The sequence below is a fragment of the Embiotoca jacksoni genome, unplaced genomic scaffold (genome assembly GCF_022577435.1).
Source record: "Embiotoca jacksoni isolate LCO1_2020_lvr unplaced genomic scaffold, fEmbJac1.0.p SCAF_18, whole genome shotgun sequence".
Classification (NCBI taxonomy): Eukaryota; Metazoa; Chordata; class Actinopteri; family Embiotocidae; genus Embiotoca; species Embiotoca jacksoni.
The window spans coordinates 4,001,132-4,027,444 of NW_027185318.1; the positions used below are offsets into that span (position 1 = coordinate 4,001,132).

A 26,313-nucleotide genomic window follows, 5' to 3' on the forward strand; every position below is an offset into this window, starting at 1 on the left:
GGATTCGGCTTTTTTTTTTTTTTTTTTCCCACCCCCCCGAGCCGGTAGGGGGCGCTGCGACAACCGGTCGCCCCCTCTTTTCTCTTTGGCGGAGCGACGCAAAGCAAGGGGTCAGAGGTCAGAGTTGAGTGTTTGACAGAAAGCTGACTATGGATTCCATATTTCACGAGAAAGTAGGTTTGAAACGTTTAACTTAAATTATTTTTATTTTTTTTGAGCTCCCGAGTAATTGCCGGTGTTCGTTTGAAAAGCCCGCGGACTTTAACGGCGGCGATTTGTTTGTCCGCATCACGTAGCCGGTGCTGAGAGGTTTGTGGTGGTGTTTGGCAGTATTGTTGTCCAGACAGCTAAAAAAAAAAAAATCACTTTGCTCATCAGAAATTAGGAATTAGGAGGGAAGTTTCTTTTCATCTTCCAGCATCATCACAGAAAGCTTTTTTTTTTTTTTAACATGATTTGGTGATCATGGTAGTAAACGAACTACATTAACATCGCGGTGGAATAATAAGACTAGTTGTGCACGCAGCTTTAACATCAAATCAAACGGGGTTTTATTTTTTTTTTTTAATATAAATGCTGATATTATCTCCACAACTAAGCTGTCCCGTCAAATAGAAATCTAATCTAATAACAACACTTTATTTGCAGCAAGAGGGCTCCCTCTGCGCGCAGCACTGCCTCAACAACCTTCTGCAGGGGGAGTATTTCACTCCCGTGGATCTGTCTTCAATCGCTCACCAGCTGGATGAAGAGGAGAGGATGAGGATGGCGGAGGGAGGGATGGCCAGCGAGGAGTACAGGACCTTCTTACAGGTGAGTCTGGATAGAAGTCAAATGTCATGTGCAGCAGTGTGGGTTTTTTTGGATTAATAGTTTGTATTGTTGTTGTTGTTGTTGTTGTTTTTTATTATTCTGTGAATGTGTTCCTAGCAACCATCTGGGAACATGGATGACAGTGGCTTCTTTTCCATACAAGTGAGTTTCAAGAAATCCACTTTTTTTTTATGGTCACTGTATAGCAAAGTAAGGAAGTAAATTTTCTTTTCTGTCATCTAATGTTTGTAGGTAATCAGCAATGCTCTGCGGGTGTGGGGCTTGGAGTTAATCCTTTTCAACAGCCGGGAGTACCAGAGCCTGATGATAAATCCAATGTAAAGAAGTTCCTTTGTCACTTACCTTTACAGCTCATCTATATTCACATTTACGCTTGAAGTTGATTGTGACTTTCTTGTTTCAGAAATGAGAAGGCATTCATTTGCAACTACAAGGAGCACTGGTTCACTATTCGCAAACTTGGACAACAGGTATGAGATGCTTGTTTTTTTTTTTTTTTATTAACTATATCAATGCAGCTCAGTTTACTAAAGACACTCTGTTTTTATTGCAGTGGTTTAACCTGAATTCACTGTTGACTGGACCAGAACTGATCTCAGACACCTATCTAGCCCTATTTCTTGCACAGTTACAACAAGAAGGTATTTTAAAATTGACTTTCAGATATCAGTATGTTTAGATGCTGCGCTGCAGAAAAGATGCTAAACGTAGTATTTGTGCAGGCTATTCCATATTTGTGATCCGTGGAAACCTGCCCGAGTGCGAAGCAGAGCAGATTCTTGGGATCATGAGGGTCCAGCAGCAGCAGCGGCCCAAGCTGATTGGAGAGGATGAGGCTCAGACAAGTGCAGGGTGTGTACAGTGTGTGCAGCCTGTCCAATACAGAAAGGACTGGAAGATGTTTGCATTGTTTCAAATCAACTCCCAACTTGTTTACTGTGAGCAGCAGGTCAGCAGCCCTGAGCCAGGCGGAGATGGGCTTCGGTGTGGAGGACGAGGTTGTGAATGAAGATGAAGAACTGAAGAAAGCTCTGGCACTCAGCAGACAAGACATAGATGTAGAGGATGAAGAAGCGGATCTTCGCAGAGCCATACAGCTCAGCATGCAAGGTGAAGGATGAGTCATCCAAAGGCTGAACAATATTATATTGTTTCTTTTTTTTTCTATTTACAGCTTATTAAAAATGCAGTTAGTTTTCAGTCTTACATTCACAAATTGCATTTCAGGCTTACGGTAATTACATTTTGTGTAAGAGTATATATGTGCATGCATTTATCATCGTTTTGCCATTTTGTGTTTGACAAATATAAACTCTACAATTTGTATTCCTTTTGTTTTTGTTAATGTCACAGGAGCAGTGATGAGCAACAACTCTTCAGAGTCCGAAGCGGGACGTATGAAATCAGGCAGTGCTGCAGGAGGACAAAAAGAAGGCCAGAATGAGGCTCTCACAGCTGAGGAGCTGAGGAAGAGGAGACAAGCCTACTTTGATCGGTAGGTTCAACCGTGTACTGTGAAACACTAATTACCATGTAATTCAATAATCAATCAATACGCACCGACCTTCTTTATGTGAACAGAAAACAAATGCATGAATGTTGATACAGATCCTCTCTGTTGACTGTTTAGGCAGCAGCAACAAGCTCAGCCAAACACTTCTCGACAACTAGGCACACAATTAACAGGTGGCTCCGGTGAGCAAATACAATTTTTAATAATGACTATAATTACAGAATGAATTTGCTCTAATACTCAATCAATGAATGTCACGAATTCTAGTAACCTCTGCCTTTTTTTCTTCCTTTTTTTTTTTTTTGAAACTAGCATCAGTAAACTCTGAGGAGGACCAACAACAGAGGCCCAGCCAGTGACGTTGTGAAAGGTTGGCCAATGTTGTTTACCAGCTGCCTGGATTGGCAACCCCACACAGGGTTAGCTTCGCTCCCTCCTCTAACCTTTTGCACATGCAAACCTAAGGACAGTCCGAAGGCTGACACGTTTCCCCTGGTTAGTGCGCTGACAGGCAGAAGAGAACACTGACAAAGAAAAGGCGGCACCTAGTCGAATCCGACTCAGTGAAGCACTGAGACTGGGGAAAAAAAGGGCAACCACAGGACTCATGATGCAGTTAATCCAAGTTTGAAATTGCCTTTTTACCATGGCGCCTTCTATTTCTATTGTATACTGTTTTTTATTCTCTTCTTTTTTTTTCTTTTTTCTTTTTTGCTGGAAAACATGGAATGAAACATACATAGGGTGTGTTTTAGGGTGAAAACATGCTGAAATGGGTGTTCTATGAATGCCATACCAGACTGACACAGACCACAGATAACAAAGCTTTATAGATAATGACACAGCCTCGTACCTTTCTGTTGGACATGACTTTGTAAGACACATCCCACTAGAGCACCATTGTAGTTTTAAAATACTTGCTTGTCACAATATACTGAACCACATTTCATCCAGCAGCACTAATGTGTGCAGGTTATTTATTCCTGACATCACCAGTCATCTTACTTGAACGTCTTCGAGTGATTTCCGAAGGTATTTAGACGGCAACATATTTTTGATGTTGTGGCTTTGTTAGTACCTTTAAGTGTGCAAATAGGCATAAGGACATTTCTGATAAGACGGCTTACAAACACAATTTAAGGGTGTTTAGGCCATTTTGGATGAATCGCGAACGAAATAATAAATTATATTGAGCTTTTTGCTGAGACAGTCACTGACGCATATTTTTCATATCGTGTCCAGAATAAGTTGACATGTAATGGGGAACAAACAAAAGTAATTTGTAAAGACCATGAAACTGCAGCTGTTAGATAAACACATTGTTCCTTTTTCCAGCACAGTATGATCACTTAAAACCAAAAATGTCCAACCCTTCTAGTATTCATTTCTTCTGTTTCTCTTCATCAGTATTTGTCACGAACCATGTCGGGAAGTAATTATGAAGAGAAGATTATGAAATGATAATTCCCCTGTAGATGCCCCTTCACAAACAAGTTGATGGTTTTACTCTTGCATCTTACAGACCCTGATATACTTATTTAATTGCACTGATTTGACTTATTGTGTATCCTTATTATCCTCAGAGCAATGAAACATTGGTTTGCATTGAGTTCGCCGTGGGTATCAAAGTGTTTTCTGATTCATGACCTTCAGAAATATTAGAGAAAATAATTATTTAACCACATAAGTTGTATAGTTGAATATCCAAAGAGATAAACAATACATCAAAATGGTGTTGCAGTGCAGACACTTTGAACAATTTGTTTGTGTTTCATTCAGTTATGACTTATTTACAATCTCTCACTATTTTCGTAAAAGTCCCAAAAAACTGATTTTTTTTTTTTTTTTTTTAATTTTATTTCTTTTCTTTGTTTCTGGTGAATAGACCACGACAGCATTAACTCACTTAACATTTGTTTGCAGTTATTGTTTTTTTCTGGAAGCAATGACCATTCTTTGGATGTCATGCAAAGTTGGACTTAGTTTTGCTGGTTGACTTCGAAGAAGACTCCAGGAGTTTATTATTGTTTTGTTTTCTTTGGATCTTTTTCTACTAGAAAATGCACTTGTGAACGAGTATAAACTGTTGATAGTTGGGTTTTTATCATTATTTTCATTCACTTCATTCTGACAATAAGTTCTAATTCCTCTTTTTTGTTATTTCATGTTAGCACAGCACATTATTTCATTTAATATATTGTTTCTTGATCCAGGATTAAAGTGACATTCACTCCTCCGAGCGTTTCTCGTGTCTCGTCTATTTACTGACGGTTCTTGTGACATCGCCTGTGGTAAAGAGGCCCTGAACAAAACACAGTTCTGATTCCATTTGTATGCTGTGGTTAATGTGTAACACTCAGAGCACACTTGCACTTTGTTCCCCCAAATAATAGATGGAGTTTTCAGACACAAACTTGCCGAAGCTGAAAGGTACGTTTGGCGCTTAGTTAAACTTGTAATAATGTTTATCTTTTGTACTAAAAACTGAATCTATTTCAGTGTTTTTGATAGTGACATACTTTATATGGAGAAGCTATGTTATTCAACGGGTGTAATCTTATCATTTTTGGGAGATGTTAGTGATTGTGTTCCTCTTCAGTGGTGTATTTTTTTCATGTTTCAGGTTGTGGAGCCAAACCTTTGCAGTTTAAAATGATGGTGCCACATAAAATGGAGATGGTATTAATTTCCATCCTAACCTACTTGTGCCTCGTCGCTCCCGTCCACCAAGCACAACTTCCAAGCGCCACTGTCTCAGACCTCTCATTCAAAAATATGGACTTTGCCATGAACCTTTACAGAAAAATATCCGCTTACCACGACAAGAACATATTTTTCTCGCCTCTGAGCATCTCGAACAGCTTTGCTGCTCTCCTAATGGCTTCAAATGGTGTCACGCACGAGGAAATCCTGACGGTACTCAACCTGAAGTCGCTGCAGAGGGATGACCAGCCAGACCTTATCCCCGAACTCTTCCAGCTCCTCAATGAGAACATCACACAGAACGGATCCCTGAAACTGGACCAAGGCATGGCCTTCTTTACGCGCCAGGACTTTGAGCTTGAGAAGACATTTGAAGACAAAATGAAGACGTTTTTTGATGCCAACATCAAAACTGTAGATTTTGCTGACACAGAAATGACCATCAATGTCATCAATGAGTACGTCAAGCAGAAGACTGGAGACAAAGTGACAGAAATGATTTCGAACCTGGATGAAAATACCCAACTCCTGTTAATCAACACCATTTTCTTCCTGGGTAGGTTGAATCTTTTTGTACAGTTTTGAAACATCACCTTGCAGTGTTCATAATCGCACCCTGACTTCTATCTCTGTGTGCACCGTTGACCTGTAATGCTCATGACTAACACAGTTGTCCTCTCTTCTACAGGAGCCTGGAAGATGCCTTTCAACCCTGATTTGACTATAAACTCACCCTTCTACATCAACAACTATAATATCGTGCAAGTGCCGACGATGTTTATAGAAGATAAATTCTATACAATGAGAGATGATCATCTAGGTGCCCAAGTGCTGAAGCTGCCATACCAGGAAGGTGTTTCCATGCTTATCGTGCTACCCAACAAAGGCATCGACTACACGTTGATTGATGATGAGATCAGTGCCAAGAAGTTCCTGAGCTGGATCAAAAAGCTGGTAAAAACGTAAGTGCATCACTCGGAAAATGTCATGTTTTAAATCCACGTGTGATGTTTGTCTTTCTAACTTTTTTTGTTGAAACTATTTTATTGTCCGTATTTTCTTATGTGCAGATTAGTCAGTCTATTTGACTTGTCAAGTTATGTGTTGTTCGTAGCAAACTGGAAGTCAACTTGCCCAAATTCAAGATGGAGCGGTCGTACTCCCTCCACACTCTTCTACCAGACATGGGCATGCGCAGTGTCTTCAGTAATTCAGCCAATCTGACCAGGTTCAGCAAGAACAGTGGCCTCAGAGTGTCAGAGGTTAGTTTTCCACTCCATCATGTTACAACATATAATGTATATCCCAAAGTTTTACAGCTAAAGACTTTGATCTGTATTGTCAGGTGCTGCACAAGGCTGCGATTGAGGTGGACGAGACAGGGACAACTGCAGGAGCTGCCACAGCCATTGGCATCACTCCATACTCCCTACCGAGGACCTTCACCATCAACAGACCTTTCTTCTTCTTCATATACAACGACGACACTAACTGCCTGCTGTTCATGGGCAGGGTGATCGACCCCACCAAAATCTAGCCGTCCCCACTGCACCGCTTGCTTCTACAAGGCTAATTTGATGTATTTTATTATCTTAGATTGCTACAAAATGCTTGTTTTGGTCTGTTCATTAAAAGCCTACCAATAAGTGATCAATATAAAGAAAAAAAAAAGAATTTACGGTCATCTTTCTTTTGGATGCAGTTCAATAACCGTTCCAACCCTCAAATATGTAACAATGAGTGTAAAACTCCTCCTAAAGGAAAGCAGTGATGGTTCTATAACAGTTGTTATTAAACCACTTGATGACAAATTCATGACTAAATTCCTGTTGTTATTGCATCCTCCCCCATTAAAGGGCTCCGTATTACAGAGACGACCTTTAGTTCACCACTAATGTTTATATTAGTATTTCCTACTGCAGGTGTTTTCTCAAATTCTTTATCAATTATTTAGTTATACAATAATTGCATGCAGATAGTTTACAAAAAGTGGAAGGAAATTTAGTGTCATGTATACCTGCAGAAATTATTGTATATTAGTGTTATTATCAAAATATGTGTAACTGCAGATTTAATAGCTTAAATGCAAAAAAACTAAACCGATTAACTGGATGACAAATTTTTCACAAGATTATTAAAAGGTTTGTTAAATATTAATTAATATTGGCAATGTGTAACTGTGTAATATGTAAAGGACTTCTCCTTTAAATCTGTGGAGCTGAAATTAGACGCACTGCTCCTTTTGTCCGACAAATAAAGTTTTTCAAACCACGTGATCACCACTGTCATGGCGGCGCCCTCGTGTCATGCGTGCTTGTAGTCAGATCGAAGCATGTGTTGATGCTTCAAAAACCCACTCTCGGGCCAGGTGAGACGTCTGTTTTCAACTTTCTACAAGAAACTTTTCATAATTGGCGCGTAGTTTCGCGCTGACTTCAGCAAACGTTTGGAGGATCGTTTTTAACCACTCAGGAGAATCAGGAGGATTCAGGAGAATCACCATATTGTTTCAACTCCGTTCATGTATTATACACCTGTATCAACTGGTAGGAAAATGAAGGTAAATAAGATGAAACCGAAAAACAAGCGTTTGTCCTCCGGGCTGCAGAAAAAAGCCAAACGGGGCATTGACGTGAAAGGCCAATGGAAAGCTGTCGAGCTGGACCCCAGTCTCTTCTCCGAGGAGGGCTTGGAGGGTCTGGTGTGTTTCGAAGAGCTGACAGATTACCGTCTGGTAGACACCGAGAAGGCTGCAGCCAAAGAAAAGAAAGAAGTGAAGAAGGACAAGAAAAAGCCGAGGAAGAGAAAAGCCGGTGAGGAGGCTGGAGATGAGGAGAGCAAAGAGGGAGAGAGCACCACCGAACCAGCCAAGAAAAAAGCCAAGAAGAAGAGGAAAAAGAAGACGGTAGCTGCGAAGGAATCGGTCCAGCTGGGTGATATTTCTACAGAAGATGTGACACAGAAGGATTCAGCTGCTGGTGAGGAGGGAGGAGAGGATGAGGCAGCAAGTGAAGAAGCAGCAAAAGATCCAGCAGCTACTGCTGAACATGATGCACAACCAAAAAATGCAAAGAAGAACAAGAAGAAGAAGAAGAACAAAAAAAAGAGAAAGAAGTCGGGGCAGCAGGTGGAAAAGGATGCGGTCCCAGAAGGACAGCCAGACAGGGAGTCGCCATCAGACCTTCCACCTGTGGGAGAAGAGAAAGTGACAAAGCCTCTCAAAAAGCAGGCAAAGAATTGGACCAATGTGGCTCTCTCTGGTTCTGAAGACAAAAATACTGATGTGAGCGCGTGGAGGAACCTGTTCGTTCCCCCAGCTGTGCTGAAGGCACTGAGCAGTCTTGGATTTGGTTCCCCCACACCGATCCAAGCCCTGGCTTTACCTCCAGCTATCAGGGACCGCATGGATATACTGGGGGCGGCTGAGACGGGTAAGATAACAAGTCTTTCATTCCTGCGTGTTGTTTTTTTTTTTTTGGTCTGTTACTCAAAGTTAACGTGGCTGCTGTAATTACAGGAAGTGGCAAGACGTTGGCGTTCGGCATTCCCATGATCCACACCATCACGGAGTGGAAGAAGAGCCCAGAACAAAGTGCTGACGGCAACGCTCAGCCGGCCGCACAGGTGGAGAGTTTGTATTTGCCGGATGTGGATGAGCCCACGGCAGAAGGGGACCAGGAGGACAACGTGGAAGCTTCAGGAGATGACGAAGGAGGAGAAGAAGAAGGTGCAGGAGGAGAAGAAGAAGGAGAAGAAGATGGAGGCTCAGAGGAAGAAGAAGAAGATGATGTTGAGGAACAAGATGAAGACGAGCCACTCGGATGTGTTCAAGAAATCGACGATGTAAAGTTTAACTTTGATGAAAAACCTGCCGCTGGTCGGACGCAGCCTCTTCTGGGTCTGGTTCTCACTCCCACCAGGGAGCTGGCAGTTCAGGTCAAACACCATATTGACGCTGTTGCAAAATTCACCGGTAAGTCATTATTAGACAAAGAGTCACGAATAGACAGTCTTCTCTTATGTTGTTGGTTTTTTTTGAATGTCCAGATATTGAAGGCGTTTCTGTCGTTCAGATATCAAAACGGCCATCGTGGTGGGCGGCATGGCGCAGCAGAAACAGAGAAGGATGCTGAGACGCAGGCCAGAGATCATTATTGCTACTCCGGGACGTTTGTGGGAGTTAATCAAAGAGAAGCATCCACATCTGGTCAACCTGCGACAGCTCCGGTAAGACACAACAATTCAAACTTCTTTATTGTAAGATCATGTTTTTTTTTTAATATGTAAATAGGACATGGCAAACAAAGGCGACATAAAGTGGCTGAAATCTGTCCCAATGTACAGATCAGCCTGACGTGCAGATCAACAAACGCTCAGTGTCCAGTTTATAAAGTTTATTTATAGTAATGCAGTAAATCCAATCCAATGTGTTTCCCACACAGGTGCCTTGTCATCGATGAAGCCGACCGCATGGTGGAAAAAGGACACTTTGCTGAGCTGGAGAGTCTGCTGGAGATGCTGAACACCACGCACTTCAATCCCACGAGGCAAACATTTGTGTTCTCGGCCACTCTGACGATGGCTCGCAGCCTGCCCACCCGCCTCCTCCAGAAGAAGAAGAAGAACCTGGACCAGAGGAGCAAACTGGAGGTTCTGATGGACAAGGTGGGGATTAAAGCTAAGCCCAAAATCATTGACCTCACCAGGAAGGAGGCCACCGTGGAGACGCTGACCGAGACACAAATCCACTGCCAGAAGGAGGAGAAGGACTTCTACCTGTATTACTTCTTGCTGCAGTATCCCGGACGCACGATGGTGTTTGCCAACAGCATCGACTGTATCAAGAGGCTGAACTCTCTGCTGGTTATCTTGGGCTGTACTCCACTGCCTCTACATGCCAACATGCACCAGAAACAACGTCTGAAAAACCTGGAAAGGTTTGCCGAGAGGGAGAAGTGAGTCTTGCAGAGGTGTTTGCCTTCGGTCTGGACTTCATCCAGGATCTGTGTGTCTATGATGAAATATAAAAACCTGCGAACTGCAACTACGGGCTTAAAAGTTTCATCTGGTCTGCACCTAAAGGCCTGGGAGAGCTTTCCCATGGCTCGCTTTGTTATGACAGATGTTTTATTTAATTAATAAGTTACTCAATAGCACTCCATATGATCATGTTGCAAAAGAAATCCAGCAGGATTGGCCCTGCTTCTTGAAAGTTGTAAAATACTTAAACTATAATAATTTAACACGCTTGTAATTTCAACCGCTGTACATTCATTTGGTAACTTTAGCTTTTTCTAGTAGCTGTGAGCTTATCGTCATACAAGCTGATAGTCGCATGTTAATCTGAGCAGCGTTGATTGAAAAGAGGTTCTTGATTTGTCATTTCTTTAATGGCACCTCGACATGTTTGAACAACAGAAAACACATCAGGTTTTCAGAAATGTGAAGTTTTAATCTCAAACATTAAGCACTACCACAGACTCCATGCTTTACACTGGAATTTCTCATTCACAGTTGTTTTCTTCTGACTACTGATGTGGCAGCAAGAGGCCTGGATATCCCCGATGTTCAACATGTCATCCACTACCAGGTAAACCCTTTGATAGATGTCTGAAGCATTTCCATTGGCTTTGACTGCGAGTTGGTCACCTATGCAGGGAACGTCATATTACTGTTAAGCTGAGTTTTGGTCAACAACTTGCATGTATAGTCTTCGTTGAAAATCAATATGTACATCGTTGATTATAGACATGTAATTGAAGCTGTTCTAGTTGCTCTACTGTATCTTGTGTGTAAAGACAGCTTTACTGTACCTCATATCTGATGTAATTATCTCTAATAATCTAAACATTTGTGCCCACTAGGTTCCTCGAACGTCTGAAACTTACGTCCATCGGAGCGGCCGAACAGCGAGAGCCACTAAAGAAGGTCTCAGTTTGCTGCTCATCGGCCCTGACGACATGATGAACTTCAAAAAGATTTCTAGGACTCTGGGGAAGGAGGAGGAGCTTCCTATGTTCCCGATAGAGAGCAAATGCATGGAAGCGATCAAGGTAAGCTCCGTCAGCGTCAGGTTCTGTCTGATGTGTGACATTAAGGAGTTTATATTTGATAGTTTAATGTTGAATGTGTCTCTCCACAGGAGCGAGTCAACTTAGCTAGAAATATAGAAAAGATTGAGTTCTACAACAGCAGGGAGAAGCAGCACAACTCCTGGTTCAGACAAGCAGCAGAGGCCCTGGAGGTGGACCTGGATGAGGATCTTTTAGTTGGTAAGTTGAACATAAAAGTAATTCAAAACAAAATTATGTTGTAACATAGTCAGTCCATTGACAAGTGTTCAAAAACAGCCATCTGAAAATCCGTCTACGTCAACAGGCCAAACAGGGGACGAGGACGCTGACCGAGAGCAGCAGAAGATGGTGAAGGGGATGAAAAAGCATTTGAAGCATTTGATCTCCCAACCTATTTTCAGGAATATGGTAAAGACAAAGTACCCCACTCAAATGGGAAAGATCCTACACACGCTTCCTGCAGGGATGGAAAGTGCCCTCACCAGGGTTTCAGTAGAGGAGAACAAACAGAGGTCAAAGAAAAGTGTTCCCCCGCAGAGGAAAAAACAGAAGAAAGAAAAGCAGCAGTGACATAAGTAAGGCTTAGTCTTTAACTGGGTTTATGTAACTGTTGAATTGATGTTCAAAAGAAATGCATAAATCATTTCAATTCATCTAAATACTTGACGCACAATATGCAATCATGAAATCTACCCATGCTGTTGAATCCCTGTAAACTGCAACATTTGATAAACATCTGTTTTCATAAGTGTCTTGAAGCCCAGCTGGGATTTATTCAACTGAAGTCAATATTCCTGAGTTGAACTGATTCCCAGTGGGGCTGTGGTTCAGAGTTGAGGTCGTGGATACAGAATATTATAATGAGATGTTCGGTGTAGGAGATGCAGTGAAGGTTGAGCACCCTCTGGAATGATGTGGTGAGCCAGCTGCTGGTCATCACCCTCCATAGAGACAATATGGATGTTGATATCCAGGGCTTGCGACAGGGCCAAGATGTCCACGTGATCACACTCCATCGCCATGGCCTCCACTTCCTGAACGGAGAGAAAGTTGACTTAAAACACAACCCGGTCAGTAAAGACCATCGACTCTTTGGTCCACCAGGTGGCAGCAACACTTCGGTACTAACTTGATGACAGTAGACCTGTAGGTTGGGGGCCTCCACAAAGTTGCAGAAGAAGTCTGCATGGTTTTGCAGGTGTGCCGAAGTGAGCAGCCTCAGATACTGCACCAGGCTGTCGGAGGTCATCGGCTCATTGAGGAGCCTGAGCAGTGTGTGCTCCTGCTCATCAGCCTGGCACTGCTCCACAACATTTACAACCTTCAGGGGGAGAGAAACAATCAGGCACTCTTACAGTTTGGCTGAAAACATTTTTGTTTTCATTTTCATTTTCATTCTCTGCCACATGAGCTCAGATCGCAGTCTACAAGCAGCCAAAATCATCTAAACAAATAACACGGGACCATTACTCATGTCAGGATATTTATCAGTTCTAATGCCGAAACATTTTATAGATATAAAAGCAAGTGACTTTTAGTAATTACGACAAGACAGTCATTACCTGATGTTGTGCCGGATCGCAGGGAAGGTATAAAGATACAAGTCACTGATGTATACACAGCAAGATTTCCAGCTGCTTCCAGCTGTTTTCCCCATTATGTAAGATTTAAAAGTAATAATACTTTCCTTTCAAAATCTGCACTGAAGAGCAAACTAACTGAAAATCAAATGAAATGGTAAAATCATCAATGGTAATGGCCTCTCAAGTGTCCAATGTCAGAGCTAAACCCCCACAAATAAATTCTTAACTCAAGGGAAACACTTAATCTGTTTGTTTTGGTACTACACACCCCACACCATGCGTTTAAACATGTATTATGTCAGCGATCCTACCTTTGCGGGGACAAGATAATGGGCTATGTGCCACAAGTAGGAGTAATGAAATTCCCAGGCAACAAAGTGTACAGGGTTTTTTTTTTTCTGAGCAATTGGGAATAAAATGTATTTCAATAAAGGGATTTAAGTAATTAGAAACACGACTTGATTTACTTGTTGAATTAAAGGTGTGATTGCAGATGGAAGTGCATTATTTACCGTGTTCAGGTGCTGCTTGAAGGAACTCTCTTCAAATCCCGCAGAAGCCAACATTTTGCCACTCTGGATTATCTTGTCCTTGAATCTAAAACCGACATCGAAAAGATGATCTAACTCCCAATATAATGTGCGATACAGTATTTAATGAACATCGGGTGACTTTGGTTTAACCTGCAGTGCGGGACTTTTGTCCCCCCTTCTGCCAGTGAGTGTCATTACAAAAAAAAAAAAAAAACCGTCGACACCTGGTTACGTCATACGCATTTATACGTAAAATAAATAAATAAATCCCGCACTGCATTAAGGCTAATAATTTGCAATAATGATGCAAACTGACCTCTGCAAAGCCCGAGCATTAAGTCGGACCGACTCCAAGTGTGCGAAGCAGAAGGCTCTGTAGAAGCAGTTCCCATCACCGCACACCTTTCTCACGGCGGAAAACTGTCTGCACAAATCCTAGCAAAGGACAAGAGGTCTGTTAAGCGAGGGAAGGGGACTGTGATCGCTTCCATAAGCTCTCCCCACCCCAGACGAAGAGCCTACTTTGTGTTTGGCACTCGGCGTTTGCGCAGGGAACAGCGACGAAATGTCCTCTCTGCATGAAACCAAGCTGCCACCGGCCTCCATCTGTCGAAACAAACAGCTTCACTGTCTAAACCGCACATTCAGGAGTTGACCGGATACCAGATTTACCTTCATCTTTCAACACCATGGGAACAGCGTGAGAAAACTTCTTTACAGTTTGGCCCGGCATGCGTCAGAGAAGCTGTGTCAAAACATTTTGCTTCCACTTTCCGCAAAACCGGATGTTTGCGGATACCACGTGTTTGTGTTAAAGGGCCAGTGCTTTTTTTTTTTTTTTTTTTTTTTTTTTTTTTTTTTTTTTTTTTTTAAAGTGTTGGCGTCCCACCTTCGTACTTAAATGTGCAAGATAAATGCTGATAACACAAACTATAACGTGGATTAAAGTATCAAAATTAAATACTGAGAATTGCATAGATCATTTTATTATTTATTGTGTAAAGGTGAGGCAAAATTCAAATACAATATTTTATCCAGTGGTCATGTTTTGTTTTTAAAATCGGAATCACTATTATAGCTGACACATTATTGTAATGTGTAAAAAAAAAAAAAAAAAAAAAAAAAAAAAAAATTCAAGTTAAAACCTCACATTTTAGAGTGGACTTTGATTGGCACCTGTCCAAGGTACTTTTGCAATAATCATTGTGTTTAATCAGCGTGTGAGTCTGTCAGGTGGAGGAATTATCTTTGCAAAGGTGAAGTTCTTACTAACACTGATTTTAACAAATTAGTGAACTGAATTTGAGTGAAACAAACCTTTTGTTTGTACAGAAAAAGTCATCAGATCTTTTATTTTAAGTTGTGAAAAATGGAAGAAAAAAACAAGTGTCACGTTCATATTTTTGTTGCGTGCACAAACACCATTTAAAATCCTCAGTGACCCCCCACCACCCTTCCCTCACTGGACAACCCACGTCTTCTCAGGGGACACAAATTACCAGCAAAACCCCTTAAAGGTATGTCTTAACATTTTGCTTCTTGACATTGCCCAGATAAGTAGTATTGCAACATAATTAGTGTAATTATTATCAGCTATTAGTGTCTGTCAAAGAAAGCTGAAAGAAAACCTGTTTGGCTGGATCTGAAAATTCAAAGGTGATGATTTTTGTTCCTACGGTCTTTTGTTTCTTGCGTAACACAAACTTTATGGTAGACAGAACGGAAAATGCAAATGTTGCAAGAGGCAAGGATTTCACAAATGTCAGATTCTCTCTTCTACAAAACATGTGCTGTTTATTTAATGAAACGCAGACTACCACAAATCACTACACCATTTGAAATATTTCTGTGCAACTTGTTCAATGCTTTTGTGTATATATAATCAAAAAATGAAACAATGATTTGACAAACATTTGTCTGGGCAACTTCTGATGGCCGGATGAACTGAAATCGCTCATTCGAAACAGCTGTTTTCACGTCACTATCTGTAGTGTACATGAGATTTTAAGTGCAAAAGTTTCGTGCATCGCTGTTTCAAACAATAGAAATTTGTGTAAAAACACACAAACCAATCTAAAAATGGATTTAACAACAACAACAACAACAACAACAAAATCTTAACAGGGTCCCCCTACAAGCTGTGTTGGAGCTTTCAGTCAGATTTCATGGTCTTCTTTCACAGATGAAGTCATTGTATTGAAGTTGTCATGTTAACCTTTTGCTACAAAGTGATCTTTGAATTAAGATGTTTTTTGTTCCCAAGGTCAAAGACAACATCTTAAATTACTGTCGGAGGCAACACGGCAACAAACACTTCATTAACTAAATGTCTCAGTCTTTCTGCTGACTTTACTTGAACTTTTGAATATTGTTTTACTTCCGATGCTTTTCATCGATGCCCTCGCTCTCTTGTCCGCCACCACTGTTGTACTTGTCATCGCAGACTCCTTCAGCCTCCTCGCTCTCCTCTCCGTGTCTGCCTGGTCCAGAATGTACTCCTGAAAAGAAAGTGGTTAGTCAAGAGGCAGGTAAACTAAGCAGTGCAAATGATCAGCGGGATGTTACCTTCACCATGTCCATCATCATCAATACGTTCATGCTTTCCAGCGGCCCGTACGCTGGAAGATAACACTGCTCTGCGAGGTTGCTGATGGCCATTAGCAATCTTCCCACTTCTTCAAGCTGAGAAATAATAGAGCACATGTGGCTCTTCAAATTAGCTCAGGCTAATTTCCGACTCACAATCTTGAAGGCATACCTTCTCTCTGGAAAGGCCTTGCTCCAGCTGCAAGTTAACCTCTGCCTGCTTGTTCTTCTCCTTGAGGGTTTCTAACTCACTCAGGAGTTCAGTCACTTCCTTGTTGGCCATCTGCAACAGATCCAAAAACATCACTCAAGCACTGTCAAATTAAGGAAATGCTACATGGAACATCTGCTCGTGCATCTCTGACCAGTTTCCTTATGCTGTGCTCCTGCTTCATGTCCTGCAGCTGTCGCTGGCCGTGCTCCACCTCCTCCTCCATGCGCCCCAAACGCTGCAGCAGCTCCTGGTGGGTGACGGACAGGATCTCGTGGCGCCGAATGATGGGCATCACCAAAGATTCAGACCCACTATCAAGGTAATCTGAAGAAGATGGTGCAGTTTGTTGCATCAGTGTCAAAGACAAACAGAAGAGGTTCATGTAAAAGGTTATTGGGACTGTAAAAGTTGGTTTTGAATTTACTGCCGGGGAGATAATCTAAGGTTTTCATCAAGTAGTCCTCAAAGATTTTGTATTTTTCCATCCTCTCCTTTAAGATTTTCTTTCTGTATTTTGAGAAATGGGGAAACCGGGGTTACAAAATGTGACTAAATAAGTGACATCTGTACATTGAAGTCTGGGTTTCAAGTGCTCACCTGGCTTGAAGTTGTTCGAGCTGTTCTGTCAGACCTTCTATCGCTCTCTGTTTCAAAATATTCTGCTTCCGTGTAGTTTCACACGTCTTTAGCGCTCTGCGTCGCGTCACTTCATTTTCGGCAACAAACTTCTCAAATTTCATCACCCTCTCTTTAGTCTGGGGGAAAAATACAAACCCGAAGGACAGTGTCATACAGATTTTATATAAACATCAGTGACAGAAGCTCTCTAATCATTCATTTAATTCAAGTAAATTTGGGAAGTCTCAACTTGCCTGCTGTTGTTGTATTTCCAGTTCAGACCTTCTCTGAGCCAGGGCCGCCGCACAGCTCGTAAACTCTTGCCGTTTGAGTGCGAGCTGCTTGTTCACCTCGTCCAACTCTGCCTGTTTCCTCAGAACCAGCGTCTTTTGCAAAGTATTCACCCCTACATTGAGGTCTCTGCTTGAAGTCTGCACATATAAAAAAAAAAAACATAAACATTCAGGTGCATAAACGCTGAAAGTGAAGTTTCAGAGTTCTTTAAAGGAAAAATAAAAATGAAAGGTTGATAACAGAGACGAGAATATAAAAACTCAAGCACACATTGCAATAATGTGCAGCATGAACAGCGTTAAATTAATACACTTAGATAGGCTATATAAAGAATATGCTGCGGTATTAATATACTGCATGAAAGCCTTCATTATAAAATAGGTTAAACATCATCCCAAACAACACAATATAAATTATTGTATTTTTTTTGTTGACAACATAATGTTTGCACTTATATGCTTAGACTCATTATTTATTAGTCTTACCTCTGTTTCTGCAGATGTGAGGTTGATAGATTCCCCCTTTCTGTGTCTGAATCGAAAATATGTGTCAGTCACAAATATGATTTATGAATGTGGTTTTAAAGGAATGAGTTGAATTGCTGAAGGCAGACGAAGGCCTACCTGGTGTCCTCCGTCTGTGTTACAAAAATGTTTCTTATCCGGTTTTCCATCTTGAGTGCCACACGAGGATCGCTGCTATCTAACAAAGGAAGAGAAAAACTCGTCATGGTTGTTGTTTTTTTGGTTTTTTGTGTGTGTGTGTGTGTAAATGTATCATCCAGGAGTTCTGACGAGTAAAACACACGTCCCTCAGTCGGTCCACGTTCAGACGGTCACAAGGACGATTGAGGGTCTCTTCCGGATGTTCCCGTGGGTTTGTGTAGCTGTTGCTTTGGTAACCGCAGGCGAGACAACAAGGAATGCAACGGGATCGTTTTCTCTGTTGTCATGGCAACTGCTGACGGGAGGGTTGGGGGGGGGGGGCGGTTCTGTTTTATTGACCGACTGAGAGGTCCGTCCTATTTCCAGAGAACCTTTGAACGAAGCTGTGGCGACAGGTGTGTACAACTTTGGATTGCTGATTGTGAAGTCCGAGAAGGGTTTTGGGATGCCCTGTTTTCAAGTCAGTTAAGAGCTGGCACTCTGCTACAAGCACAATATAAAATCTGGCACAAATCCTCCTGCTTTCCAATCTGCAGTAATGTGCTAAAACTTGGTAAAATAGGCCCACTCAACAATGAATAACAATTTGAACCTGTTTGTTTTGTGACAAAAGTTACATTAGCTCATTCAAATAACTCTTATGACATCAACTCCTTCTGCCTCAGGGGAAAAATAAAGATTTGATGAATATTTTAACTGATCATGAAAGACAATAAACTACAATTTCTTTAGTGGCTTCTTGCTGACCTTTGTGTTCCTGGAATAAAAAAATGTAGTTGCATAACCGTCTTTGTTGTGCAACTATGTTGGGCTCATCAGACATTTGCCTCAGACCTAATCTAGGTCTTCTAGTTCCCCTAGTTGGACATCATTATGCTGAGACTTGTTTGTTTCAGACAAAAAAAAACAGAAGCCACCTCCAGTTTTATATGCAGGAAGCATTTTTTTTAACAATCACTTCCGAAGGAGTGATTGTGAAACAAAACTCCTCCGTCATTGTCATTCTCTGGCACGTTCTCAAACCTTCACCGTGTCACATTAAGAGCTGATACAGTAAAGGGGTGTTATGGTCTTCTGCAGATGATGATGAGGAACGTTGTTGTGTGGTAAGCCCTGGTTCAATCTTTGAAGATAATATTTGCTCCTTCAAATCTGTTCAAATCTCTCTTTGTGTGTGTGTGCGTGTGTGTGTGTGTGCGTGTGTTTTGGTCTTGGAAAATAAAAATGGAAATACAATATTTTTCTTAGTCAATCATAGTTAAGAAAATAAGCGGTAATCTCAGCTTAATGTGTTCTGCTGCATAACTGACTGTAACACTACACACACCAGCGTTGACTCAGGAGCAGCAGGATCAAGTGGAACCAAACTCGGTTGAACATTCCCTTAAAAGGCATCCACGCTCGTTGCCTGAGCTGCTGCTCTCTGATGTCTGCCAGTGCACATTTCAACTCTTTCAAATGAGTTTGGTCTCTAATTCATACAGTACGTGTGTATTGTACAATGTGCGTTTTTGTTTTTGGGACTCTGCTTTTGTGTGCCACTATTAATGTTCTGACTTCTGTTTTTCTTTTCTGGATCCCTATCACTTATTGATGAAGAGGACAGCAGCTCGTTGTTGGAAGTCCTGGTTTTGAGACTGGACAACAGATCTCCTCCTGTGATGAATGCAGTCAGCAGATCAGGGTCTCTTTACCAGAGACTGAACGGCGATATCAAAGGCAGGCTGTCCGTCTTCTCTCTGACCCTTCACACTTCATCCAACTACACAACAATCTCTCTCAGGTGAGAAAACCTGTTGCTCTGTATTACATTACAGTGTTGGAATAATATGCAAATGTTGTACTAAAATCATATTTTATAAGTTATTACATTATTACTTGTTTGTACAAGTAGCAAGGTTGTAAATGTGAACCATCAGCAGGATGCAGGAAGCAACATATATTTTATATATAACACATATCTCTAAGGTCTACTGTCACTATGACTTCCCTTAGATCAAGGGTGTCAAACATACGGCCCGCGGGCCGGATCCGGCCCGCCAGAGGGTCCAGCTCGGCCCGCCAGATGACTTTGCTAAGTGTGAAAATTACAGAAAGACATAAATTGCATTTCTATGAGAATATGGAGGTTTATGAGTACAAACGTTTTGTAATTTTTTTTTAATCGATCCAGTAATTGCTTCAAAAACAGCATAAATGCGACATCTGCTCCGGAGGAAGAAGTGCTCGCTGCTAGGGAATCTGCAGAGGAGAGCCCAGGCAGATAAACAGTGGGCTGATGTCTGAGTTTTTGCTCTTTATGTTTGTAGTTTATTGTAGAAAGACCTTAAAATAGGGTTTATCATCCAAAAACCTTCACCAATGATTTAAACATAGAGAAATATTGTCGTTATGTATGCGTTATTATGCTATGAATTTACTGGTCTGGCCCACTTGAGATGAAAGTGGGCAGTATGTGGCCCCTTAACTAAAATGAGTTTGACACCCCTGCCTTAGATGCTACAGGTTGCTTGGATCTGTCAATCACAAAATATCTCCCTCTTGTGGAGAAACTGCAGCATGCTGGATGTGAGTATGTCAGTATGAGGTTGCATCCAAACATGAGGTCCTGAACGTGAGCAACTGTGTCACCGTGCCCTTGTGATTCTGCAGGCACAAATCAATGTGATGGTTTGCAATACAGCCAAGAATGTTTTTACAGGACAAGTTTCGAGCAACACTCCAACATTTAAAAGCCCTCTGTATGGTAGAGCTAAAACTGCACTGAATTAAATCATGTTAAGAAGCAGGTTGAAGCAAATGGGATATAAAAAGGATTCCATTTCTTATGTGTGAAAACACAATCAAACAGATCATTGCCATAGTTACCACAGAGGTCAGAGCCTCACTATTTTTAAGGAAATTTGGAGGGTTTATGACATTTTTTAAATTCTGAAAAGTCCATATTGGCATTTTTTAAGGCTGATTATTATTATTTTTAAAAAATAATAATATTTAGACAGTAATAATTACACAATCAGGCAAGGAGAACGTTTTTCAACTTTTTTGGTGACCAGTGGAAAATCTGTAAGGATGTGGGGGTTTCTTGAGCATAGCAGCATATTTCTAAAACAGACCTTTTGATTAGAAACATTGAACTCCTCTAAGCAAATGTAAATGACTTAACCTACTCACAGATTGAGGTCATATCACTGTAGAAACATGGGCTAGTACAAGACTACTGTCTATGGCTTTCCAAGGGGAGTAGTGACTCATGAATTGTTGTGGCTCAGTTATGTAGTGTCTGTAGTGTTCATAGCACAGTTCTGGCACCAGCCAAAAAAAATAAAAAAGCTGCAAGTAAAGAGCTCGGCTTGGGCTGCCTTATCTCCACTGCAATTAGCCTTATCTCTGGATGTCCGTGTTTTTTTTTACATATATGGATAAACCCGTCACCCTGCCGTCTGACAATAGCTCCAGTCCCAAAATAATCTGAGAGCGCACAGCTGAGCTCCACTTGGCGCCGCACACCGCTCCGCCGACGCATGGTGAGGGAGAGACACTGCCGCAAAACATTCAAAATGACGAAATTCAGCTACTCTGACTACTTATCTCAGTTCCGTAACGCCGGACGGAAATGTAACACTGTTCTGTCGCGACTACGAGGAGAGAGGAGGAGAGGGAACAATCAGAGCGACGGCACGACCGAGCCGGAGTGAGTCTTTTGTTGTTGTGGGCTGGTTAACGCTGAGGCTGCATGTGTTTGTGTGTTCGTTTGTAAGAGTGCGTTTTGGATCCTAGAGGGCAACTGAGGTCCTCTGCCTTTTGAGTTCAATAAAAGCCAGACATTTTTAACTGGCCTTTACCACATCATTTATAATTGCTTAATTAAGAAATAATCACCGACTATAAAGATTTAAGATCCATATTGAATCAAAACTACATCCATCAAATGATACTGATGTCTGTCTAAAATCACACTTGAAGTCTATTAAATTGATATTTTTCTTCTTTCCAGTGATGCTGACCCGCTGGTCTTTGCCATCAGCAGAGGGGATGTGGAGGCTGTTAATGATCTGGCAACATCCTCCTCTCACAGCCTGCTAAAGGAGAACAAAGATGGGTGGATACCCTTGCATGATGCTGCCTACTGTGGACAGACTGAGTGCCTGAAGACTCTACTGAAGGGTACGGCATTGAGGGCATTAATGAGTCCCAAACATTGCATTCGTCAGTTTGAATCACATGTTGGGAATGTTTTGGTGCAGTGTGTGCCAATTTTTTTTAAATGCTAAATGAGTCACCCTGCTAGTTTGTGTGAGCTGTCCACTTTCTGCTCCAGCTCATCCGGGTTCAGTGGACAAACGGACATTGCAGGAGCAGACGGCGCTGCTGCTCGCTGTGTCTTGTGAACACTCGTCATGTGTGCGGTGTCTTCTGGAAGCCGGCGCTGACCCCGACATCAGCAGCAATAACAAAGAAACTCCTTTGTTCAAAGGTACAGCTGTGAAATCTGTTTCGAAAAACAACATATAGGAGGCCAAGTACTGGACATAAATGAGCCTCTGTCTTGTCTGTCCCTGCAGCATGTGAGCTGGAGAATGTGGACACGGTGAGCCTCATCCTGTCATACGGGGCCACTGTGAACCAGCGGTGCGGCCAGGGCTGGACAGCCCTCCACGAGGCCGTATCCAGAGACAACACGGAGATCTCCGAGATACTGATAAGAGCCGGGGCCACAATCAATCCACCGAATACCTACAGCATCACACCACTCATTGTAGCAGCTCAACAAGGAAAGATGAGGGCACTGTGTTACGTTATTGGAAAAGGTACTTTTCTGCAGTAAAATATTCGTACTTATCATGTTTCTGATCTCCATTTAAATATTCTAAAGAAATAAAGTTTTTTGGGGTTTTTTTTAGGAGCAGATGTGAACATGCAGACATGTGACGGTGTTACTGCGCTGCATGAGGCTAGTAAACATGGCCACAAGGAAGTCGTGGCCTTACTGTTGACTAAAAACGCTGATGCGAACAAACCCACCAACTCAGGACTGCTGCCACTACATATTGCGGCCCAGTATGGACACCACGAGTAAGTTAAGATAGTATGACTTTTTTTTTTAGTCATAGTGTTATTGAGATAATAAACACGGGTCAAGTTGTAACATTTCTTTTCAGATTCAAAATGTATGTATATAATGAGAAATTAAGTGGTTGTTGTAAATTGTGCCTTGATCAGACTTATAAACTCCGCTGTAATTGATGTTTTGTATATATTTATTTTATTAACATCCTCTCTTTCTGTTCAGAATTGTGTCCCTGCTTGTCGCGGTGACAAGTCGAGCCCGGCTGCGGCACAGTTGGATCAGCCCCCTCCATCTGGCAGCAGAGCACAACAGGCACACTGTGGCAGCTGTGCTCCTAAAGACAGGTGCAGATGTAAACGCCACACTGGCCTACAGTCACTCCCCCCAGTACGCTGATCGGCGTGCCACAGCCCTCTATTTTGCTATTGCCAACGGCAGCACCAAAACAGCAGAGGTGCTGCTGAACGCCGGCGCTAGTCTGAGCCTGGACCCGGTCAGTCCTCTGCTGATGGCTGTGCGTCAGGGCTGTGTCGGCACCGTGTCCTTACTGCTGGAAAGAGGAGCCGATGTGAATGCCAGAATCCCTTCTTATGCGACTACATTCCCTGCTCTTGTTGCCCTTTGTATGAATAATCTGCCTCTACTCAAGTGCCTTTTGGACAATGGCTGCGATGCCCTCTCCTGTTTTACCTGTGCTTACGGTAGTGCCCTTCACCCAGCTTCAGGAGGATCCAGTATAAGAACTACCGGCAGTAATGGATATGTTCTGCAGAGTGATAGTATGCTTCATTTAAACTGCAATGAGCCACCAGAAAGGGCAACACAGGTGAACAAAAAGAGCCAAAACACTGTCATGCATTTTAAAATTGCTCAAATGTGTGTTCTTTTTAAGTAATACAGACTTTTATGATTTTCTTCTGCAGTTCTGTGAGTGGATATCCACCCCAGTAATGCTTAAATGGGCCGGACCAATTATAGACGTACTGCTGGAGCATGTTGGCCAAGTTCAGTTGTGCAACAAGCTCACTGAACTACTGGACAGCCGAGAAGAGTGGCTCACTGTGAAGAGGAAGTCATGTAAGTATCAGATAAATTCTTACTAAGGGAACATGATCTTTTCCGCTTCCTCACACGTGTAGAAAACAAATGTGGTATACAAATATGACAACCTTCCTCATCTTTTCTATTTATCTTGTCAACAGTGTCACCACGTCCACTGCTGCACCTCTGTAGATTCAGGATTCGGTCCCAGATGGGGAGACACAGACTGAGATCTATCACAAACTTACCTCTGCCAAACAGACTGATCAGATACCTGAGCCTGGCTGACTGACTTTAAGATGAACCTCGAGCATTATCGTCCTCAGAGACATGACTAAGTTTATCTTTTTGTGGTTCTATTTTTAGTTACATCAGCTATCTTGAATCTGTAAATGGTCCACTCAAAAGAAATTCTCTATGTAGACTATAAATATCTAATATATGTGATGTGACAATAAGCTTCTTTAATCTGTCCTTTGGAGTGTTATGTTTTTTCACAGAAACCTGCAGTGAAAGGTAAAAACGATCTAGTGCCCAAAGGACTTATTGAGGGGAGTTGAATCATTTATTTAAAAATAAAAGTCATTGTTTCAAATGTGCCTATCAAACATTACTTTGACAAAGAAAGGTGATTCTCATAGTTTAAAGAGGAAACTAAAACAGGATGTTTGGATTCATTTGTATGACTTTTTGTGCTAAAAAAAGAACAGTCATTCTCTAAAAGTAGAAACTTTTGAACTTACTGTCAGTTTTAGGTGGCATGAGACTGACATGAAAGTGAGGCTGATGAAATTATTCGGCAAGTGCAATTTAGTCCTTTAGGATTAAACAAAAATAGATGAATCATCCCGATAAGTGCTGGAGGAAGTGTCTCATTTTAAAATGCAGAGAGAGAAAGACACTGCGTAGAACACAAAACAGAATCATTAGTCCTATTTACACATTTGTGTGTGATGGGTTCATCAGTAGGCTAATTAAATGAATCCAAACACACTGAAGATTGGTGACTGAGTGGTTGGTTTGGTCGGTATGGGCTTGACCACAACGTGTGTGTGAATTTTTTGTCCATAGGGATGCTCAGATCTCTCTGTCTCAGTCCCCGCTGCTTTGCTCCACAGTCCCAGGGGCGCATGGGGAACAACAATGTGACTGTGGAGGACTTGGTGTCCGTGGTACTGGAATGGGCAGCAGCCGCACACACTCACACAGTGGTGAGAGGTCAGGTCCAATTTCAGCGCCTCTTTATCCGCAGAGCTGCGCCGATTGGACGCAGACATTGTGGCCTTTGCGTCATCATGATCATAGTTCCTTTTCCTATTTTCATTTCCACCGCCCTCCGATGTGCCAACAGGGCTCCTTTTCAATCCTAAATGTGAGTGCTCCCTGTTAGTTTGGGTCAACTTGGGTTCCTCCCAAAATGAGGCTGGCAATTGGCGTTTCCTCATGGGAACCTGCTCCACAGCGTTCCCCACATTCTCCACATCTTGAGCATCAGAGCTGGCCTTTTCTGACACCATCACATTCGGGAGAACAGTCCCCACTGGTTTCGCGCACCTGTACTCCGCAGACCTGTGCGTGTGGCATCTTGGGACTCTGGAGTACTTTTGAGAGAACCGCTTCAGTTGTTTCTGCAGATATTTCCGGTGATCCACAGAGCGTCTGCACGGAGCCGACTTATCCAGGGCCGCCTTGATGTCACTGGATGCCAAATTCACAAAGTTGAGCAACGTTTTGACTTCACTGTCTGCATTTGCCATTTTCGTCTTGACTTTGTTGAATCAGTCCATGTTAAAATGTGTAATCCGCCGTCAAGATCTGGAGAGAAACCAGAGAGCAAATTTAGGCTGTGCTTAATTGCGGGCTTTAGGAATTCTGCAAACAAACGAGAGGAATGCATCTTAATATATTTAATATTACTAATTTAATATTTAGTAATATTTTTTTTTGCCACCGATTAATAACCCATAACTCACCAACACGGGATGAATCCAGATTCTCTCGAAGCCACCGTCCGAGTCCAGACTTCTCTCCGGGCTGCAGTAGGAGCACTTCAACAAGTTGAATGAATATAAACTCCTTGTAGTTATGGTGCTTTCCTTGAACCAATCAGCGACCCCAGGCCCCTCACAATGCACCCCAATCAGCCTCCAAGCGCCCTGGTATCGAATTCTTCACCATTGCAAATTGTTGTCATGGAGATCTTGAAAAAGCCGCTGAGGGGATGCGATAATTTCTGCTACTCGATTATTTCTGCACGTTGGTCAAACCTCTCCAAAAATGCAACGTGTGCATAAATAATAATGAGTTAAAACTTTTCTGAATTATGCACGCTTTCTAACTGCATATCAGGTCGGTTCGAGTTGGGTTTTCAACACCGATACCCATCATACCCTCGCCGAGAGTGATGTCAGCTGTAGGATTTGGTGAGGGGGGGGGGGGGGGATCTAAAGAGAGCATAACCATGGAAAAGGGCTTGAACGCTCAAGAATCTTGTCTTTCTGTTTGCCCCCTCAATCGAGCGACACAAAAGCTGAATTACTCATTCAAACCTCGCGGGACAAAGGGAAAGGAGCTGGATAGCACT

General features: G+C 42.2%; 7 protein-coding genes across 9 annotated transcripts; 4 read left to right on the top strand and 3 right to left on the bottom strand.

Moving 5' to 3' along the window:
• Window positions 1-116: 116 nt before the first annotated feature.
• On the top strand, window positions 117-4,583 carry atxn3 (ataxin 3). Its single transcript, XM_069152192.1, has 11 exons — window positions 117-173; window positions 649-813; window positions 931-975; window positions 1,066-1,151; window positions 1,238-1,304; window positions 1,388-1,475; window positions 1,557-1,686; window positions 1,781-1,944; window positions 2,188-2,329; window positions 2,465-2,529; window positions 2,660-4,583. The coding sequence occupies exons 1-11, from the start codon at window positions 150-152 to the stop codon at window positions 2,704-2,706; spliced, it is 1,023 nt and encodes a 340-aa protein (XP_069008293.1). The 5' UTR covers window positions 117-149; the 3' UTR covers window positions 2,707-4,583.
• A 136-nt stretch (window positions 4,584-4,719) lies between these two features.
• On the top strand, window positions 4,720-7,338 carry serpina10b (serpin peptidase inhibitor, clade A (alpha-1 antiproteinase, antitrypsin), member 10b). The gene is made up of 5 exons (XM_069152194.1): window positions 4,720-4,777; window positions 4,971-5,606; window positions 5,739-6,012; window positions 6,165-6,312; window positions 6,396-7,338. The coding sequence occupies exons 1-5, from the start codon at window positions 4,741-4,743 to the stop codon at window positions 6,585-6,587; spliced, it is 1,287 nt and encodes a 428-aa protein (XP_069008295.1). The 5' UTR covers window positions 4,720-4,740; the 3' UTR covers window positions 6,588-7,338.
• Window positions 7,334-11,694, top strand: ddx24 (DEAD (Asp-Glu-Ala-Asp) box helicase 24). Its single transcript, XM_069152193.1, has 8 exons — window positions 7,334-8,481; window positions 8,568-9,023; window positions 9,124-9,277; window positions 9,493-10,005; window positions 10,565-10,640; window positions 10,915-11,103; window positions 11,193-11,322; window positions 11,429-11,694. Exons 1-8 carry the CDS (start codon window positions 7,572-7,574, stop codon window positions 11,692-11,694), a joined length of 2,694 nt encoding a protein of 897 aa, XP_069008294.1. The 5' UTR covers window positions 7,334-7,571.
• LOC138199904 (ubiquitin thioesterase OTUB2-like) lies at window positions 10,482-14,021 on the bottom strand. Its single transcript, XM_069152195.1, has 6 exons — window positions 13,913-14,021; window positions 13,763-13,846; window positions 13,557-13,675; window positions 13,220-13,304; window positions 12,254-12,445; window positions 10,482-12,158 (listed from the first exon to the last, which is right to left on the bottom strand). The coding sequence occupies exons 1-6, from the start codon at window positions 13,916-13,918 to the stop codon at window positions 11,952-11,954; spliced, it is 693 nt and encodes a 230-aa protein (XP_069008296.1). The 5' UTR covers window positions 13,919-14,021; the 3' UTR covers window positions 10,482-11,951.
• A 370-nt stretch (window positions 14,022-14,391) lies between these two features.
• Window positions 14,392-17,833, bottom strand: ccdc197 (coiled-coil domain containing 197). Its single transcript, XM_069151802.1, has 9 exons — window positions 17,576-17,833; window positions 17,438-17,483; window positions 16,913-17,089; window positions 16,638-16,795; window positions 16,465-16,547; window positions 16,192-16,364; window positions 15,999-16,109; window positions 15,806-15,922; window positions 14,392-15,738 (listed from the first exon to the last, which is right to left on the bottom strand). The coding sequence occupies exons 1-9, from the start codon at window positions 17,680-17,682 to the stop codon at window positions 15,559-15,561; spliced, it is 1,152 nt and encodes a 383-aa protein (XP_069007903.1). The 5' UTR covers window positions 17,683-17,833; the 3' UTR covers window positions 14,392-15,558.
• Window positions 17,834-19,241: 1,408 nt separating this feature from the next.
• On the top strand, window positions 19,242-24,031 carry LOC138199905 (ankyrin repeat and SOCS box protein 2-like). Of its 2 annotated transcripts, none has more exons than XM_069152197.1 (8): window positions 19,242-19,400; window positions 21,615-21,784; window positions 21,939-22,094; window positions 22,183-22,428; window positions 22,522-22,693; window positions 22,911-23,514; window positions 23,612-23,765; window positions 23,891-24,031. In XM_069152197.1, exons 1-8 carry the CDS (start codon window positions 19,279-19,281, stop codon window positions 24,019-24,021), a joined length of 1,755 nt encoding a protein of 584 aa, XP_069008298.1. In that variant the 5' UTR covers window positions 19,242-19,278; the 3' UTR covers window positions 24,022-24,031. The 2 variants fall into 2 exon arrangements, with proteins under 2 accessions (XP_069008298.1, XP_069008297.1); XM_069152196.1 differs by lacking the exon at window positions 19,242-19,400 and adding an exon at window positions 21,005-21,311.
• Window positions 24,032-24,300: 269 nt separating this feature from the next.
• LOC138199906 (protein FAM181A-like) lies at window positions 24,301-25,809 on the bottom strand. Of its 2 annotated transcripts, none has more exons than XM_069152199.1 (2): window positions 25,703-25,809; window positions 24,301-25,601 (listed from the first exon to the last, which is right to left on the bottom strand). In XM_069152199.1, exon 2 carries the CDS (start codon window positions 25,484-25,486, stop codon window positions 24,704-24,706), a length of 783 nt encoding a protein of 260 aa, XP_069008300.1. In that variant the 5' UTR covers window positions 25,487-25,601; window positions 25,703-25,809; the 3' UTR covers window positions 24,301-24,703. The 2 variants fall into 2 exon arrangements, with proteins under 2 accessions (XP_069008300.1, XP_069008299.1); XM_069152198.1 differs by having other exon boundaries at window positions 24,301-25,544; window positions 25,703-25,808.
• Window positions 25,810-26,313: the final 504 nt, after the last annotated feature.